Source organism: Canis lupus, chromosome 25 (genome assembly GCF_011100685.1).
Source record: "Canis lupus familiaris isolate Mischka breed German Shepherd chromosome 25, alternate assembly UU_Cfam_GSD_1.0, whole genome shotgun sequence".
Taxonomy (NCBI): Eukaryota; Metazoa; Chordata; class Mammalia; order Carnivora; family Canidae; genus Canis; species Canis lupus.
Window position 1 is genome coordinate 3,753,401 of NC_049246.1, and position 19,637 is coordinate 3,773,037.

The following is a 19,637-nucleotide window of genomic DNA, read 5'->3' on the forward strand; positions in this document are numbered from 1 at the left end:
CACTACCTGAAATATGTTTTCACAACAATGTAGTTTTATTACATTCATGGTGTCTGCATACTTCTTGATTTCTTTCTCTAGCCAAAAATCAAAATAGTGATAAAAGAGGTTATCATTTCTGAAATAATAGAATACAGGCATTCCTTGCTTTATTGCACTTTGAAGGTACTGCATTTTCTTCGATGAATTGAGGATTTGTGGCAACCCTGCATGAAGCAAGGCATCAATAGATGCCATTTTTCCAATAACTTTTCCTCATTTCATATCTCTGGGTCACATTTTGGCAATTCTTGTAGTATTTCAAATCTTCTCATTATTATTACATTTGTTATAGTTCTCTGCAATAGTGATTATAACTCGTTGAAAATTCAGTTGATTTTTTTTTAAGGTTTTTTATTTATTCATGAAAGAGAGAGAGAGAGAGAGGCAGAGGCAGAGAGAGAAGCAGGCTCCATGCAGGGAGCCCGACGTGGGACTCGATCCAGGGTCTCCAGGACCTGGCCCTGGGCTGAAGGCAGAGCTAAACCACTGAGCCACCCGGGCTGCCCCAGTTGATGTATTTTTTAACAAGATATTTTAATTAAGGTTTATACATTTTGTTTTTAGACATAATGCTAATGCACACATAATAGACAACAGTATAATGTAAACATATTCACTGGGAAATCAAAAAATTCATTTGACTTGCTTTATTGTAATATTCACTTTATTTGCTGTGGTCTGGAACCCACAATACCTCTGAGGTATGCCTATAAAATGCACATCTGGTGCACCACATCTTTGAGTAAGATAATAGTGTTAAAATAGGTGCTGATGAATTTTTTTTTATTTTAAAGGTATAGAAAAAATAAACACATCTATGCAAAAAGTACTTAAAATGTATTTATATATGCTAAAATATAAAATATTTTGAAGTGTAATAAAATTTTAATTCTCTGTTATAACCATGAGTTTTATTTAACAGGTGTTCCTTTTGGATTAAAAAATACTTCAAGTCTCAGGCCTTTAAATCTACTCCAGGTAATGAGAAATACTGCTTTTGATTGAAGTTTTTATGCTTGGTATGCTTGGTATGCTTTTTTAATGATGTATATCTGATCATATATATAAGCATTTGAAATTTTGAAGTCTGTTCAAAATCTTCTAAGGATGTGGTTCATTATTACTTCCTTTGTGTGATCACATGGAAGGTGAATAAGGAGAAGAATTTGTATCCTATAAACCGCACTCATTAGCTCCAACACCCTGCCTAACCAAGCACTGGCTGCTCCAATGGGGAGAATTGACAACTACAAAGGACTACACTTGCCTACAATAGCATTGATAAATATACTTAGAAAAGAATTCCTCTTTCAATAGACATTTAATGTATACATGGTATGTAATACTCTTTGCTTAAATATTTTAAAAATAGGTAGGTGTTCTTTTCCTAAGAGAATATGATTTCTTAACAAAATGCCACGCTCCTAGTCATTCAATAAATGTCAGTTTATAGTTTGTGTCTAATGATGTATCTTTACTTATGTGTTATCAGTGTCAACATACAAAAAGAGATTAGAAGTGGGAAATTTAGTACATGTTGTGAACTGACAATATTCTGGGTGTTATGCTAGGTCCTTTAATTTAAGGATGAAATCCAGTATGACGCTGCCTATTTGGAAAATGGGTGGTATTGTCTACAGAGAACTTTAAGAAAAAGGTAGACTTGAATGTCTGGACACAAAATGGCAGAGCTTTGGATTATTGGGAAAAAGCAGTAGTACCAGACTGATCAACCTGGTTTCAGGAGTAACAAACTAGGAAACGTATTTTAAGCCAAAACTTAAACATTTCTTATATAAGATGTAAACAGTATCTATACTTAATAGAATGTAATCACAGAACAGTCCACTTATAATATGGATAGACCACAGGTCACATTGGTTTATTTAGCCAACTTTTCTGCAGATTGCTGTTGGAAAAGAGTGGAATTCTTAATAGCACTAATCATAAGGCTACCTTATAAATTATATTTTGCTACACTTATTATCTAACTGATTGAGGAAGGAACAGTTGACCTCTACTAAGTCCAAACAATGAGGTTTAGAGATACTGACCTAAGAACACTTTTTTACTTATTTGTTTGTTTTTTTGTTTGTTTATGGCTATGCAGAGTTCTGTAGTTGGGTATTTATTTGCTTGGACTTTCTCTTAAAGTTTTCAAAGTGCTTATACAGTAGTCCCCCATTATTTGCAGAGGATACATTTCAAGATACTCAGTAGATGCCTAAAACATGGATGGTACCAAAACCCTGTATAACATACTGTTTTTTCCTCTGCGTACATACTGTTAACCTTAAAAATAAAATTGTCGGTTATTTTACCAGCAAAGTAGATTTATTTGGGAATTTCAGAGAATTGCTATTTGGGCCAAGCGAGCTATGACAAAACCATAGGCAAGTTCAACAAAAAGAAGAGAAGAATATTTTCCTACAATAAAGTATAATTTGTGAATTAGACACAGTAAGAGATTAACAATGATTAATAAAATAGAACACTGATAACTACACTGTAATAAAAGTTATGTTAATATGATCTCTCTCTCAAAATATCTTTTGTACTGTACTCACCCTTCTCTTGATGTGAGTTGATAAAATGTGTACATGATAAGATGATGTGAGGTGAATGTCGTAAACATTGTGACATAGCATTAGCTACTCTTGACCTGACCGTGTCAGGGGGATCATCTGCTTCTGAGCTGCAGTTGACTGTAGTAATTGAAACCAGAGAAAGCAAAACCATGCATGAAGGGGGATTACTATAACTTAAACCCATATAGAATAAATGGAAAAGCCATTTATTTTCTGATGCATTTAGAAACCAAAGTTTTAATTTTTAACATGGAGCTTTCTGGGTGCTTTAAAAAGTTTTGGGTTGTTTTGTTTGTTTTTTTTTTTTTTTGAAGTAATTTAGGTACAGAATGACAGAGCAGCAAGTAGTACCCTTAAATTAAACATATGGATAGCTACTGTATTTCCGTTACAGCATTGGAATTCCTTACTGTGTTATATAAAAACCCATGCATTTCGGGTCTTTGTAAAGCTGTGTAAAGCTGGAACAAATTAAATAAGTTTTCTTAATTGTATCTGACTATCGTTAGTTTCTTTGGGGATGTCTGGGTTGCTCAGTGGTTGAGCATCTGCTTTCGTCTCAGTGTGTGATCCCAGGATCTTGGGATGGAGTCTCGCATCAGGCTCCTTTCAGGGAGCCTGCTCTTCCCTCTGTCTGTGCCTCTGCCTGTGTCTCTCATGAATAAATATTTTTTTTAAAAAAATGCTATTTTGTATTTATTGATGTGTAAGAAAGGTTTAAATAAAAGCCATATGTATATTTGGATAGCTATTAAGCAAAAAGATATATGTTTGGGATTACCTACATATTTGAGAACCCGAAATAATAGCAATTAAGAACTTTTTTTAAGTAAATTTTTTTTTAAGGTCATGGATATTGGTTTGGTTTACCTGTTTCCTCAATCCACAGAAGAATGTCTGATACATAGTGAATATTCTAAAAGTATTTATGGAATAAAGAAATTTCTAAAATGTGAGATGGGTTAATTAGCTCTTCTTTAATAGCTTCCAGGTGGCTCACTCATTTTTAACACTCTGCAGCAGCAGCAACAGCAGCTCTCTCAATTTACACCACAGCAGCCTCAGCAACCCACAACTTCTAGTCCTCAACAACCAGGGGAGCAGGTATGTGCTTTCCAGCTCCCTACCTGCTTTACATTATAGAATTGTAACTTTTTTCATATGTTTAAAGTATATTTGACATGGTTTTAGTTTGTTCATACAGGTAGTAGTTCCTGTTCTGCTTTTATTAACAGTAGTAGTGATCAGTTATTGGGTGCCTATTTCAAATTCTTTTTCTGCCCCTATAGCCTATGCATTTTTTGTCCAGTCATTATCCTTCTGTTTGCAGTGTTCTGTGTCTTTTGGAATAGAGATGTCCTTACTATTATTAAGCTTAGGGGAGAGGGAAGATTGACAAAAATATTTGTAGGTTGTTGAACAGAATAAAATTGAAAAAGAACTGCAGTAAATTAAAGTAGAAGGAACTACAACTTTTTCTGAATCTTTGTTACACTTTGGAATCATTCAGGAACTAAAAATACTTATTCTCAGGTCCCAGCCCAAGTTTCTCTTAGCTCACAAAGATTCCCCAGGTAAGTGTTGGTTGGGTAAAGCTCATCTGCCAGTAGTTTCTCAGGAAGGGCACATTCAAAACTATTTTTTTATTCTTTAACATATGAAGGATTACTTGGCTAGATATAAAATTGATTTGTACTTTTTTTAATTTTGTAAAGTATACATATAATTTGTTATCTTCATCATTTTAAGTGTGTATTTTAAATCATGTTACATATATTCATATTGTTAGGCATCCAATCTCCAGAGCATTTTCATCTTGCAAAACTGAAATTGTATACCCATTAAACTGTACCAAGTAATTCCCTACCTATTTCCCTCTCCTGCTAGCCCTGACAGCTATCATTCTGCTTTATATTTCTCTGCATTTGACTACTGTAGGCAATATCTGTCTTTCTCTGACTGGTTTACTTCACTTAGTGTAATGTCTTCAAGTTCATCCATGTTGTAGTGTATGTCAGAATTTCCTTACCTTTTAAGCCTGAATAATACTCCATTGTATGTGTATTCCACATTTATCTGTTCCTCTGTTGATGGACATTTGGATTGCTTCCATCTTTTGGCTATGATAAATAATGCTGCTATGAACATGGGTATACAAACAGCTCTTTTCCAAATCCCTGCTTTTCTTTTTTTTTTTTTTTTTTTTTTTTGGATAATACCCAGGAGTGAGATTTTCAATTTTTTAAGGGACTTACGTACTGTTTTCTATATAGCTATACTATTTTACATTCTCCCTAGTGTACAGGGTTTCTGTTTCTCAATATCCTGACAAGTTTTGACACTTGTTATTTTCTGGGTCTTTTTTTTAATAGTAACCATTTTCTCCTTCTAATAATTGTACACCTTTTCATTTAAATCTGTGATCCATTTCTAGTTAATTTTTGTATAAGGTGTAAGACTTAGGTCAGAGTTCTTTGGCGGTGGGCAAAAGGGATTGTTGTCCAATTGCTGCAGCACTAGTTTGAAAAAGCCATCTTTAATCAATTGAGTCTCTTGAACCTTTGGCAAGATGTATTTGCATGGCTCTCTCTGTTTTCTGTTCTCTTCCACTTTTCTATGTACTTATCCTTGTGTTGGTACCACACTGCCTTGATTAGTGTCAACTATAGAATAAGTCTTAATATCAGACAATATCCTCCCATTTTATTTTTCAAAACTGTTTAGCTGTTCTAGATCTTTTGCTTTTCCAACTAAATTTTAGAATTGTCTATAGAAACAGAGAAAAAAAGAACCTGTCAGGGTTTTTAAGGGAAATGAGTTAAATCTGTAGGTCAGTTTGAGAGTGACTTTACCATCTTTAATATGTGAATATTCCAGTCCATGAACGCAGAATGTCTCTACCTAAGCCAAAAAAAGCAATTTTTCACCACAAAAATCCTATATATGTTTTGTAGTTTACACATAAGTGTTCTTTCCTTTTTTGGAATTATAAATGGGGTAGGTACTGTTTTAATTTTCAGGTTTCTGCATGTTCACTGATAGCATATAGAATTGATTTTTGTGGTTGATCTTATAGTCCGCAATCTTACTGAACTTGTTTATTAGTTTTAGGAGCTTTTTTGTAGATTCCTCAATATTTTCGAGTCATGCCATTTGCATATAAGAACAGGTTTTTTCTTTGTATGCTTATTAATTTGTTTTTTATTGCTAATTGTAATCATTAGAAATTCTAGTGCTATGTTGCTAGTGTTTTAAGCTTTAAAAAAATGGTTTTGATAAAGCTTTATAGAAGCCTTAAGGATTATTAGTATATCATCAAACAATAAACCAATACAGAATTAGTTCTAAAAAATTAGGTTTTATTTTCTTGGTTTCAAAATACAATATACTGAGATGCCTGGGCTGGCTTAGGTAATAGAGTGTACAACTCTTTTTTTTTTTTTTTTTTTAAAGGGTTTTTCTTCTTTTTTTTAAATTTTTATTTATTTACGATAGTTACACAGAGAGAGAGCTAGAGAGAGGCAGAGACACAGGCAGAGGGAGAAGCAGGCTCCATGCACCGGGAGCCCGACGTGGGATTCGATCCCGGGTCTCCAGGATCGCGCCCTGGGCCAAAGGCAGGCGCTAAACCGCTGCGCCACCCAGGGATCCCAAGTGTACAACTCTTTATCGTGGGGTTGTGATTTCAAGCCTCACGTTGGGTGTAGAGCTTACTTAAAAGATAAACGCAAAATACCACATACTTATTCTTGCTAATTCTACATAGCTTTAAATATTTTCTTTATTCTTTTTACAAGACCTAATCTGATGTTGGTATTTTACCTCATACAGGAAAAAAAAAAAAAATAACAAATCAAAATTGTTTTTCTTTCTGTACAAGTCATGTATCATTTTTTTATTTAGGGTTCTGAACAAGGTTCAACCAGTCAAGAACAGGCCTTATCTGCTCAGCACGCTGCTGTTATTAACCTTGCTGGAGTAGGAAGTTTTATGCAGTCACAGGCAGCTGGTTGGTATCTTTATACCTTCATATGTTACTAAAAATAACTGAGCATTTAGAGATCTCAGTGTTATTTCTTTTCCTTCTCTTGCAGGCAGTAGCAGGAAAAAATATGGTTCTATTTAATGCATGCACTATTGATTTTGATGGCCCTAAGATTTTTTTTTGTTGTTGTTAATTTGACAGTTGATTAAAAAAGGGTTTTTACTTTCATATAAATAGTGGTTGGGTTTTCTCACATTACAGTTGGCAGAATTTTATACAATTATCCAGCTTACTACAAAGCTACAAAGCTATTAAATCTTCAGTTCTCCTGGGTTGAGACTGCCTTTTTCTTGATTCCATAATCTTTTATCTCATTCTGGTAGCTTGCATTTGCATGAATCAAGACTTACTGGTCAGCTTAACTTTTATAACCCACTTTTATCATTTGTAATATATATATATATATATATATATGCTAAATGCTCACCACTTCCAGCAGTAAGTGGTGAGCCAAAGAATTACCTTTAATGAAGGTATCTTGTCATTTAAAAACAGTAATTATAACTTAATATTTAATTAAAGTCACTAACCATGTGTATAAGTAAGTCATGATAGTTTGAAGATTGAGTGGACAATGTCAACATTTTGAATTATCACTGGACTTACTGTCCTAAACAACTCCCAGTGTCTGAATTTAGAATAAGCAGGGTCTTGCATAATGCCGTATTTAGAGCTGGTGAATTTCCAAATATAAATTTGTGATCATGAACCTTTACCACTGGAGCTATAAAATCTCCTAAAATGGCTGTTGTATATTTTAGTGGAAATTCTAGGCTAAAAAGTAATGAGAATGTTTCTAGCTCTAGACCTGCTAATAATAATTCTTTTGAGTGTGTCATTCAGACCATCTCTGGCCTTTGCCTGAAATTTTTTTCATCTGTATGTTGAGAAGGTTAAACTGATTACTCTGGTCCCCTTCAGCTCGAAAAGAAATGGAATATTGCAGTTTCATTTTACTACCATTGTTGGCTAGTAGTAGTCTAGTTTGGAACTCATCACAGTATCTTTTGTTTAAAGCACTTGTCTACCAGTTTTGTCATTATGGTAGAATGGACTTCTCCCACTTTTCCTTACTTCATTGATTATATTTTAAAGCATCATGCTGTTGTTTACATTTTGCCAGAAAACCTTCTCAGCAAAATAGCGAATTTCATTATAATGCAAGGAGGAGGGATACAGTGCTTTGGTACACAGGCACTCCCTTCCCTTTCATATTCAGGAGGTTCAATCATCAGTGGTACCCTCAACTAACAGGAGACTATACTAAATTTATCCTGAAATGTCTGTGATTTGATACTTAAGATTAATCATACTGATAACTTTTCTATTATTTCATTTTCTGTGTTGTCCTTTTCTAACCCTGGTAGCCTTCAAACTTTTTGACTGGCCTGCTTTCCCCTTCTCCTCTCTGTAGTGTTGTCTCAGCTTGGCTCTGGCGAGAACAGACCTGAGCAAAGCCTTCCTCAGCAGAGATTCCAGCTCTCCTCTGCCTTTCAACAGCAGCAGCAACAGATACAAGTAATCCAGCAACTTCACTCTGATTACATTTTTAAAGATACTCTGCTCCAAAAGTAGTTCAACATACCTTACTCTAGTTTTATTTTACTGTCCTTTAAGACTATATAGTAGTAGGTAAATAATTTAGCAAGTTTTACTTAAAAGTCTGACATTTTAGCCAGTCATCTTGGAGCACTGAACATATTTTGTACATTTAAGCCATACTCTTCCCTAATTTAAAATCTTACATGAAGTGCTGGTGGCACATTAACATACATTTTTCAGTTTCCAGTTATTTTTTGAAACAGATAGTTTTAAGTGCCAATGGTTAGCTTTTTGATATTGTACTGCAGATAAAGGCAAGTATATTAGTGTTCCTATTAGTAAATGTCATACCGGTTTTAGAAAAATGTTATTCCATCATTGTAGGAAGTCAGCATTTTATGGTTGACTATCTCTGATATGCAGGGTGGTTTTATATTGCTATAAACTATCATACAACAAATAGTAACTGAAGTTGCTGAGTTACTACAATATAGATTGGCAGGGCAAAGTAACAACTATTTTTGAAGTTCACCAAGAACCCATTTTTAAAGCCCTTAGCAGGCTTCTGTGCCACTGGTGCTGTTTGACTGTGCGTTGTCTCAGTGTGGTATAGTCCCTTTTTGTTATCTTGGTGCTTTCTCCCTTTCAGTTTTGTTGTTTTCATCTCTCAGGAAAAGCACCCTTCCATACCTGCCTACAATTAATGTAACCTTGACTTTTCCCCCCCTCCCTTTTGCAGCAGTTGCGATTCTTACAGCATCAAATGGCTATGGCAGCAGCAGCAGCACAAACAGCTCAGCTACATCGGCATCGGCATACAGGCAGCCAGTCAAAAAGTAAAATGAAGAGAGGCACGCCAACCACTCCAAAATTCTGAGTCTTGCTTATTTTTTTTTCCTCTTTTTTAAAACCATAAGAGCATTGAATCAAAGGATTCTTGAGTTTCTACTTCATTTTTTTTTTAATGTCAGTATTTTACATTGTGAAATGTACAAACTTTATACAGAAGCACAACCCTATGATTTTTAATTAAAAACAGGGAAATGGTCTAACAAACCATTAGGGTTGGTTTGCCTAAGTCATTGCTTTTTAAAAAGTGGTCTCACTGTACATACTACATATGGAAGTGACCTAAGAAAAATACTAGAAACATCTTTCTGAAGAATGTAGTTTGATATTTATTTAGTATAAAAGGTTTGTGCACAGTGTAAGAAATACAGTTTTTACAAATCCGTTTTGAAAATGTGGTGGTTGTTTATTTGGGTTTCATACTCTTAATTACTTCATCCATCAGTTTTTTTACTTCTTTGTGTCTGGTAACTGCTCGGCTCATACAATCCTGAAGTTTAGCTCCAGTCAGGCCACTTCCACCTGAAAGATTATTGACAACACTTTTCATGTTATTTTTACTTGTAAAATAAATAAACCAACACCAAGTTATAAAACAAAAAATTCAATAATGTAAGCCAGTGAGACTGTCTCAAGATTTGCAAGTTCTTTTTTTAACAAGCCCTCAAGTGATTCTAATGCATACCGTAAGTTTAAGAACCACTGGTAGACAATATAGAAAAGTAAGGAATTTGAGATGATAAACTGCAGTAAACTTGTATTAGGTAAATAATAAAACCTCACATTCTATTTGGCCTTTCCTAATACAAAGAAGCTCACAATGAGTTTTTAATTTTACATGTATAGGGTTAAAATGAAAGGAACATGCCTGGTTTGTGAAGACAACATAGCTTGCCTTCCTCATCCATTACTACTGTTAAGGTTCCAGTTGCCAGATGTTCCTCCTCTCCAGTAGGATCAACTATGAGCAGAGTGCTATTTAAAATACAAGAAAAACATAAATTACCAATCTATGAAACAAATTTTATTTACAAAGAATAAAAACTGTGGCCTAGTATTAGATGTCAGATTAACTTAGTGTTGATGACAGACTAGAACTGGTGGGAAACCAGAAAAGTTAATAGCAACTTAACATTCTACTACTTGTTCTTACAAGTAGGGCAAATCTTCTTTGCCCTTCGATTTATGACTATATTAAAGTCCTTGGCAAATCAGAAGATAGCTTAAGGTAAATCTGTGAAATATTGAAGATTAACATTAAGCAGGAATAAGAAAAACTGGGAAAATACAAAAATTCATCATAAAGTTAGGACAGTTTTGAAAGTATAAGGGTTAGCTAATAATAACTGCAGGGACAACAGTTATAAACCTAGATGTCCAGGGCAAACTAGGATGTATGGTTACCTTAAGCATGTACTGAAAAGTAAGAAAGCAGAGTAATAACAATCCAAACTAGGATGTATGGTTACCTTAAGCATTTACTGAAAAGTAAGAAAGCAGAGTAACAATCCATTACCTTAATTACATAATTTTTTAAATACATTTGATTAACTTACTCATCAAATACAGCAAAGGAAGTTGCAACTGGATGAGTTCTAATATTCAAGTAACTTTTCTTCTTTAAATTAACTTCTGCTAAACCAGTTTCTTCATTTATAGTAACTTCGGGCAGCTGTGCTAGAAAGGCAAACATGAAATAAGTCTCACTCTAAACAAATACAGGTTTCTATGCTTTAAACTTTTCTCTGCTTACATTGTTTAGAAGTATTTTTTTTTAATTATCTTAGGATAATTAAGGTAAATTTAGTGGCTATAAACATTCTTTTTCTTTAATTTAGAATTTCATGAATGATCGATCACTATTAACTAAAACTTTAAAAAGTGTATTGATAAAGTTTAGCAAACAATCTTAAGGTTGCTTACCATTTTTTAAAGCTGCTAACAAAGCAAATGTACAGGCATCCAAGATGTTCCCATCATAGTCAAGGCAAATGATATCACAGTACAGAACCCAAGAAAGCTAGAACAGAATTTATACAAAATACGAATTAAAGCCTTCTGATGGGTAGAACATGGTAACTGTTTAAGCCTACAAACCGCAGAATCCTTGGTTAGACAAGCATGATACCTTCAGAGCTCAAAAACTTAAAAGCTACCCTTATTTATAAAGTATATAACCAACAAAGCAGGTTTGGTTTTTAAAAACTTTGGCTTTTTTTTTTTTAATTTCCAAGCTGATAAATAACTTCTAGATTTCCATCGATAGCTATAGAAGTATAAACAATTTCCATTCTTGCTAAGTTTGCAGTAAAAGAAGTGCTTTTGGAAGTCCTAAATGAAGTCCAAAATGTACTTTCCCACGAAAACCTTAATATATGATATGGCTAAGCTTTACAATGCTAATAAATCTGTATATAATGAAACCGGAAAAGCTTCTAAGTCCTAGTTAACTTAGTTCTAAATTTTAGATGTGAAACTAACAGACTAGAAATGTATACTGTGGATTTACCCTAAACACATCAGCTGATCAGATACTAATCTATACAGAATAAACAAATGGCTGAATTACTGTAAAAGAGGGAAAAAAGTTACCTCAGCTTTATTTTTTTTTTATTTTTCCTCAGCTTTAAAGTCAAAAAACTTTTTCTATGAACTACATGGTTCATTTTAGATAGTTACAGAGTAAGCTGGATTTTTTAACTAAATTCCATCTTTCTTAGGACGTTCATATTTAAGCCCACTGTGGCTTATTCTTTGTTTCCCTGTTGTCTTTCCATAAAAAACAATTCAGAGTTAATAAAACCTCATAGCTTCCTTATTCATCTTACCTTTCCTGGAGAAATGCATAAGTCCTCTTTCTGAATTATCTGTGAACTTGATTTAATAATAAAGCACAATAAATTAAAGGTCAAAAGCTATCTAAAAATAAATGACAGTCAAATGTTATCAGGATGATCTTACTTTTCAATGACATCTGCAATGAACTGGCTAGCCACCTGGGCCTCTTCTCCAGGAGGTCCAGATCGAAATCTCGATGAACACAGAGGTGGTAGATCCACATTAGGAACTGAAAGAAACACTCTGCAGCTATGAACTAAACTTTACCTCTGGTTTGTGGAAGTCTTAAAGATATTCTCAATCCACTGCAAAGGTGATTATAGCCATAGACAGGATTTCCAAAGGTTGTAAAATCAATTTTTTCTTTTTTTGGTCTTTGTAAGACTCACAGGCTTAGATAAAATATACATTTTCCTTTTTTTTCCCCACAGAAATGCCAAAAAAAAATAAGCATCTATTAAGGAAGGCCTCAATCCTAAATCCTTCAGAAAAATAAGATTTCTTCCAAAATACCTCAATCTGTATCAGTAGATAGCCTCTTAAATCCACCTGCCTGCATTTTTAAAATGTTGGTACCTACTATAAAGAACAGATGGTCTGCAGCAAGAAGAATATTCCATAGTGGTATAAATGAGGAATATTTATGGAAATATAAAAGTTTAGGATTACAACACTTTCCTAAGAGATTCTATTTTCTTGTTTGATGACCTCTGAATGTATAAACAACTAATCAAAGCTGAAAAATTTGTAAAATTCTCTATTGTGCTATTAGTCTTACATTCTAACAAAATGTTTCAAGAATGTATTATGCTTCACTCCTAGGTATTTCTGAATCTTTTACATTTTCTTCAACTCAACTACTAGGACTGAACTACAGTATCATTAAATGTGTTTGAAGTATTTGTATTAAAATAACAGAACCATTTAACTTACCAACATATCCTTTATCGGGGGCATCTGTTGGTGGTGCTGCAAATTCCTATAGAAACAAATATGTTCTATGAAAGAAGCTACTCGATATTTGTGAAGAGAGCTTAGCAATTAGTTATAGAAGCCTTCAGCAAAGACCATCTTAGCTAATTACATCAAGAGCATCTAATATGCGTAGGGAGTCCCATCAGACTGTATACGGACATTGGCTAGGTCTGGTCTGCAAAGTAAAAAGGCAGCATAGCTCAGTTGCCTACATTCTAGTGCTACTAACCAAAACTACGTGGGGGCTCTTTAAAAAAAAAAAAAAATGCATTTTCTTTCTCTCTTCCTCTCAGTAACAAGCTTGAATTTAAACTTAATGTTAATCCTTAGCAAGATTTAGGAAGTGATAATGTGGTCAAGAGCAAAAGTCTAGGAATCACTGACCTGGTTCAAATGTCAGACCCACACTTTTTGGCTGAGGAACTTTAGTCAAATCAACTAAACTCTTACCACTCAACTTTCTCATCTGTAAAATGAGAAGTTAATATGACTTACTTTTAGGGACTCTCAATAAGGGTCAAATGAGGTATGTCCCCAGCATAAAAGCTGGCAACAATTAAGTGCTCAGATGTCAATATCACCCCAGCTTTATCACCCTGAGAAAGAATCTGAACTTAGGTTAAGTAATTCACAGTGTGACATACTGAAAAAAGCACAAGCTGGAGTCAAAGTTATATATCCAAGTTCTAGTTATGGTATATTCCTGGACAAGTTACTGAACCTCATTTAAAACAGAAGGCAGAAAAATTCTACCTCAAATGATTGTTCTCATGATTAAACTGGTAATTCTGTAATAAAGCACCCAATTTAAGGTTCTTGGGCCATAAAAGGTACTCAGTAAACAGTGGCTATTATTCCCTCAAACTCTTTTGAGCAATCTCAATTTTCTACATTATTTGGACTGATTAAATGTTATCACTGGATAAGAGGATATAAAAAATCTTTCTCAAATAACAAGTTCTTAAAAACTTAAAGGTAGTGAGGATTTTAAAAACTTTCATTTCAGCACGTTTGATGCATGTTGACAAGAGTCTTTAGATTTGGGTTTTTAATCTACTTTGGGTGTTCTCTACTCAAAGGTGAAAGCTCTTAGGAAATGAAAAACACTAAAAAAACTGACACATGGCTGCCTAATCAACAGAATTATAGGTGTAAATTATAATAAGTACATGAAAATAATTTGGCAAATCAAATCTTGGTAAGACATATATTAAACCTACCGCTTTAATTCCACAAATTACTGTAGTATTTCCCAGCTTCACTAAAGCGGAACCATCTGCAGTACTAATTGAACCTGAAAAGATAAAAGCAAAATAAACAATACATGGAAAGTTTTCATTTTCTACACATGATTTTATCTTGCTATATATCTCAGTAGCCTATGAAAATTTAGTTCTCTTTTTTAAATGATGTAACTATTTAAAAATTAGTGTTTTAGGAATTATTCACCTGTCCTTGAATTTGAGTTCGTCATTTTCATTCAGTCACAGAACTGTTCTACAGATAACAATCTCTTGACAAAACATTACTGGATTCCTTTAGATATAGTAGAATTTGGCTGAAATATGTTTCAATGGCTCAGGCTAAAACTCAGGAATGTCATACAAGTTAAACTGGAAAATTCTGTGTTTCGAACAGAAAGTTTAATAAGACATAAAAAAAAACGTATCTTGGAGGCTTTGAAGAAAGAAGGGATAAAACACTACTGTTACTTCAAAATTTAAAAGAAGAACATTGACACAATTGACACAACAGTGAGTTTTAAAAACCACCAAAAAGAATACTTCTATTTAAAAAAAAAAAAAAGAGGGATGCCTGGTTGGCTTAGTAGTTGAGCGTCTGCCTTTGGCTCAGGGCGTGATCCTGAGGTTCTGGGATGGAGTTCTGAGGTGGGCTCCCAAGCAGGGAGCCGGCGTCTCTCTCTGCCTATGTCAACTGCCTGCCTCTCTATGTCTCATGAATAAATAAAAGCTTTAAAAACAGAAAAATTCTGAAGCAACTTCAATAACCTATTTTAGAACTCAAAATATCCTTACCTATGTTGACAGTTGTGGTTCTGAATTCACCAAGTTCTCTTCCATCAGGACGGCAGTTCTCTTTCTAAATAGACATTTACATGAAAATGGATTACATTTATACTTTACACACACCAGAGAAAAACACATTAAACCTCGTTAATTCACATAATTTGAAAAGATGCACATGATACTGTTATCAAAAGGTACAATACACATAACCTTTACTCACCAAAAATCTCCTGTAATACTCCAGAGGTTCCACAGTCCTGAAACATGTTAAAAACGTATCTGAGGTAAGTTAGTACATCTTAACATAAATCCAGAAACTGGCAAAGATCTTAGGAGTGTGAGGATGCAGCATAAATTTCCCCAATTTGTAACTTCCTTTCATGAATTCTGATGTTTATGCTGCCCCATACAACTATTAAAAGGTGCTCTTGCAGTCGTAATCAGACTCAACTGCTGTCCTTAACGCTACCTTAAACAAACACAGGCTGGAGCCCGAGCCTTTGGACATCTTTGGAAGAATTAATCCAATTATTACAAAATAATGATGTCACTTTCGCTCTGAAGCAGGGATTATCTCAACATGAGGAAAAATTACATCTTTATTTTCAGTGTCCTGTAACTGAAACTTAGCATATTCTTTAATTATGACCAAGGAAAGAAGCCTTTATATTAGTACCTGCAACTTAACAACCACAGAGGTTAAATGTTTTCGTTTTTACTTTATAGTTGTCGAAGGTCACGTGCAGACGCGTTACTCTGGAATTCAGGAGTTCCTAGACTCCCCACTAGCTAGAGCTTGTTTAAGAATGCTAATTTTTAAAGGAGCACATATATATCACTGTATCAATAACTCGAGAGTTTCTGCAAATAGATAACTGCGTCAATACGACGGTCTTCCTGTGGAATCTTATGTAGTTTACCCAATGAAAAATTTGTGAGGACAAAAATTTACGGGCTTCCCCAGAGTGACACCAAAAAAAGGCTCAAGTAAAACCTTCCCAACAAGGCACAATCCTTTTAGAAGGACGTCAGGGAGAGGGAGAACAGAGCGGCACGTGGTTCTGCCAGAACACCTATGAGAAGGCTACGACGCGGGCTCCTGGGGCCGCACGGCCGCCACACACGCCAGCGGCGCTCGCCTCGGCCCCGAGCTCCGCACACGGTCCCTTCCATCTTCCGTCGGACTGCGGAGAAAAAGCCCCCGTTCCTTTCGCCACGACCACCTCCAGGTCCTTCTGCCCGTCGCCTACTGCCGTGACGGAAACAAACCGGAATCTGGCAGGGTGGCCTCCAGGTGAAAAAAAATCCCAGCGAAGGGTTAAAGGGAGCCTCCAACCGCCAGAGTACAAACACGCGCCCGCCGGCCGCCCACACTCACTTGAACCCGGCCGCCATCTTCCCGCCCGCGCGCGTGCGCCTGCGCCAGGCGAGGCCGCGCCCCCGGGCCGCGCGCCTACCCCGCCTCCAAACTTTCGACAGACGCGCCTGCGCCCTTCGTCCGCTGCTGCAGAGGCCGAGGGCTGGTGGCCGCGAGGGGGTTCTCGTTCCGCCTCCGCTCGGAGGAGCCCAGCGCGCCTCTAGGCTTCTTGGCCTCGGACGCGTTTTGTCGAATCTGCTATTGGGAAAGAGACGGGTGTGTCTCTTTAGAAAAACGGTATGCTAGCTCAGGAGTTTAAGGGAAAGCCGACCTTATTGCCAGGAATTGAGTGAGTATTAAGTGTGGGGCATTATTCCAGAGCTCCTGCGTCCTTTCCCGCCTCTGTCTCAGGCTGGGCCCTGGGCGTGCCTCACCCCAAGGGAAGGGCTCCCTGGAGCTCCAGTTGCTGAGCAATCACGTAAACTCTGTGCGCGCTGGTGATCGCCCCGCGGTACACTCTGCGGGCCCCCGGAGGGGCTCCTGAGGAGCAGCTTGTGCCGTGGGCTGCGTTTGTTCTCAAAGCCGTCACCTCCCTCCTAGGTAGGTTTGCCAGACGGAATACAGAACATCCAATTAATTTTTAATGTCAGATACACAAGCTAATTTTTCCCCACTATGAGTATACCCCAAATAGTACATGTTATTAGTTGTTACGGGGCGGGGGGCGGGGGCGGCTGGGAGCGAAGAATGTTTTAGAAATAGATAATGGGTGCAGGAAATTGTGAATGTAACCAATACCACCGTATCGTACCCTTAAAATGGTTAAAATGGCAAATTTTATGCTGTCTCCGTTTTTAAAGACTCATGGAATACAATAAAACCTTTTTAATGGGTGGATTGCACGGTGCGTGAGTGCTGTCTTAAGACGGCTGTCGAAAAGCCGCTCACTGCCTACCTGAAATTCCGACTGGGTGGAATCCTGTGTGTGCCTGCGGGTTCTGTCAGCCCTGCGGGGAACCCGGCGCCCGCCTCTGCGCGCGAGCCTGGCCGCCAGGGACGGCGTGTGCGCCGCCTGGCCGCGAGGGGCGCTGTGGGCGGCGGGCGGCGGGCGGGCTCGGCCGCTCTGCCGGCGGGAGGCGGAGCTGCGCGGCGGCGCTTCCGCGTGTGTGTAGGCGCTGGGGAGGGCGCGCGGCAGCCGGGTATGGACGATGATTGCGCTCCTGCTGCAGCTGGCTGTGCTCGGCGTGGCGCTGGCGGCCGCCGCCCTGACGCTGGTGAGCAGAGGGCTGGGGACCGACGCGGGCCTGGGCTCCGTCCTCTCAGAGACTCGGCCGCCACGCAGCCTGTCCTCTGCCCCGCACGCTTCGACGCGTCCCTTTCCCCCCACGCTCTCCCCCGAAACTTGACCAGGATTTCCTCTCCTAGAACTTCACAGCCCCTTTCTTCCCTTCTTTGTCTTTATTTTGGAGCGTTACCTCCCTCTGCGGCCAGGCCCTTGTAACGTTGGTTCCCCGGGGGACGTGCGCCCCCGTCAGCCTCCACCGGCCCCGCCGCCCCCGACCTCTGCCCTGTCAGTCCCGACCTCTCCACCCCTTCCTCCTGCATCTGCAGCCTGTGCAGTTCCGGCTGCACCCGGGAAGGTCTCGAGCCCCCCCAGGAGGTTTGCGCTCCCTGGACTGACCCTCCTGATGCGGGGAAGCAACTAGAAGGTGGTGACAGCTTTGACGAGAGCCATCTGCTAGAGATTGGGGTGAATCAGTGGATCAAGAAGACCCAGGAGGGACACAGTAAGGCCGAGGCACGCAGGCCTGCTGTTACCGTTGTCTGGCAGTCCCTATGACCCGGGATTAAACACCCTAAATTCGCTGCCTCTAAAGGAGGGCACAGTAGAATTGAGACTCGGATTTTCTTTGCCATCACTCTGGAAACAAACATTGTAAGCACTTGCTGATTCATTAGTAATGGTTTGCCAAGTGAGCTTTCTCCCTTATAATTTGGAACGAGCCTGCCATCCAGTTAGTACGTGGAGAGGTTCCAGCTTCCTTGACACCCAGATTAGCCCCCCTGACAGCACTGCTGGGAAGGCCGTTCTTCCGCCTTGCCGGGTTTGCACACTTCACAGTTTAGAAATAACTTATAGAGAAAAAGCAACGTGTCCTGACTTCTTCGGTGATTTGTGTCGGGGTCAGAAAGGAGTCCTCTCTCTCCGTTAGGGGTAGATGGAGATTTCAAGGTTTTCTCAGGTTTTTGGTGGGGGCAGAGTTTTGACAGAATCCTAAATTGACTCTGTTTATTTGATCTATCTGTTTTATAGAATTAAATGGGTGCATTTTGAGGATGAACTGGAAGTATTTGATCCTACCAGCTTGTGATTATAAGAGCTACTATTTAGGGCACCTGGGTGGTTCAGCAGTTGAGCATCTGTCTTGGGCTCAGGTCGTGATCTCGGGGTCCTGGGATCGAGTCCCACATTGGGCTTCCCGCAGGGAGGCAGCTTCTCCCTCTGCTTATGTCTCTCTGCCTTTCTCTTTGTCTCATGAATAAATGAAAATAAAATAATTTTTTAAAAAGCTAACATTTATAGAGGACTTATAATTTGGGGGTATTGTATTCAATGTTTTATGTTGTGCGATCTTTAAAACAATGCTAAATGAATGTTGTCATCATTAGCCAGGGGTTGGAGATTCAGGGCATCTTAAAATGGATTGCACTTCTCTGGTGACTATTCCCTATTAAATCTGGGATGACAGAGGCCTAGGGATGACAGGTGGGAAGACACAGCTCCTAAGGCATTAGTTCCTACCAATGGAAGAAGGACAATTATTAGTTCATAAGTAAGGGATTTGAATTTGGTGTCACCTCCAGACCATTCTTAATGGACTAAAAACTGAGAGTGAACATTTAACAACAACAATAAAAATCACATAAATGATGTAATCTTACATAATATAGTTTCTTGTTAACATACCTACTTTTAGATTTCCTTTGTTGCATTTATAACTGCTACAAAAATGCCACATCTCCATCAACATGAAGAGGAGAAGTTCTTCTTAAATGCCAAAGGACAGAAGGAAACTTTGCCCAGCGTATGGGACTCGCCTACCAAACAGCTCTCCGTTGTTGTGCCTTCATACAATGAAGAAAAACGGTGTAAGCCCAATTTCATTTTTGGGATATGGGGCCATTGGGAAGAAAAGGAAATTTAAAGTATGAACTTTACTATCTTTGTGAGAACATTAGTAGATGTGGGCTCTGATGAGTGCATAGTTGGTAGTTGTAGTTCATGAGAGTGGAAACAAATGCCAGCTATAAAGAATACGGTCAGCATCATGAAGTCATAGGACTGAAGTGTTCTAGAGAGACATTAAGCTAGT

The 19,637-nt window shown here is 37.8% G+C and overlaps 3 protein-coding genes across 25 annotated transcripts in view; 2 read left to right on the forward strand and 1 right to left on the reverse strand.

The window, feature by feature from the left end:
• SUPT20H (SPT20 homolog, SAGA complex component) overlaps positions 1–9,460 on the forward strand; it is a 39,944-nt gene extending 30,484 nt beyond the window's left edge. For 12 of the 18 annotated variants that reach the window (XM_038573181.1, XM_038573182.1, XM_038573184.1 and 9 more), the window contains 5 exons: positions 965–1,020; positions 3,615–3,734; positions 6,534–6,639; positions 8,090–8,193; positions 8,957–9,460. In XM_038573181.1, coding sequence (XP_038429109.1) covers positions 965–1,020; positions 3,615–3,734; positions 6,534–6,639; positions 8,090–8,193; positions 8,957–9,094 — 524 coding nt within the window. In that variant the 3' untranslated portion in view covers positions 9,095–9,460. Of the gene's footprint in view, positions 1–964; positions 1,021–3,614; positions 3,735–6,533; positions 6,640–8,089; positions 8,194–8,956 lie in introns of those variants that run through there. The other 6 variants (XM_038573189.1, XM_038573194.1, XM_038573193.1 and 3 more) reach the window with 4 other exon arrangements.
• EXOSC8 (exosome component 8) lies at positions 9,372–19,353 on the reverse strand. 2 transcript variants are annotated; one of them, XM_038573222.1, is made up of 11 exons: positions 19,232–19,353; positions 15,127–15,163; positions 14,916–14,979; positions 14,100–14,173; positions 12,838–12,883; positions 12,028–12,133; positions 11,895–11,940; positions 10,990–11,086; positions 10,623–10,743; positions 9,935–10,041; positions 9,372–9,588 (listed from the first exon to the last, which is right to left on the reverse strand). In XM_038573222.1, exons 1-11 carry the CDS (start codon positions 19,255–19,257, stop codon positions 9,473–9,475), a joined length of 840 nt encoding a protein of 279 aa, XP_038429150.1. In that variant the 5' UTR covers positions 19,258–19,353; the 3' UTR covers positions 9,372–9,472. The 2 variants fall into 2 exon arrangements, with proteins under 2 accessions (XP_038429150.1, XP_038429151.1); XM_038573223.1 differs by lacking the exon at positions 19,232–19,353 and adding an exon at positions 16,285–16,344.
• Positions 16,410–19,637, forward strand: part of ALG5 (ALG5 dolichyl-phosphate beta-glucosyltransferase) — a 48,663-nt gene continuing 45,435 nt past the window's right edge. Inside the window, exons 1-2 of one of the 5 annotated variants that reach the window (XM_038573220.1) lie at positions 16,410–16,612; positions 19,242–19,413. In XM_038573220.1, coding sequence (XP_038429148.1) covers positions 19,275–19,413 — 139 coding nt within the window. In that variant the 5' untranslated portion in view covers positions 16,410–16,612; positions 19,242–19,274. Of the gene's footprint in view, positions 16,864–17,396; positions 17,538–17,675; positions 18,200–19,241; positions 19,414–19,637 lie in introns of those variants that run through there. The other 4 variants (XM_038573219.1, XM_038573217.1, XM_038573218.1 and 1 more) reach the window with 4 other exon arrangements.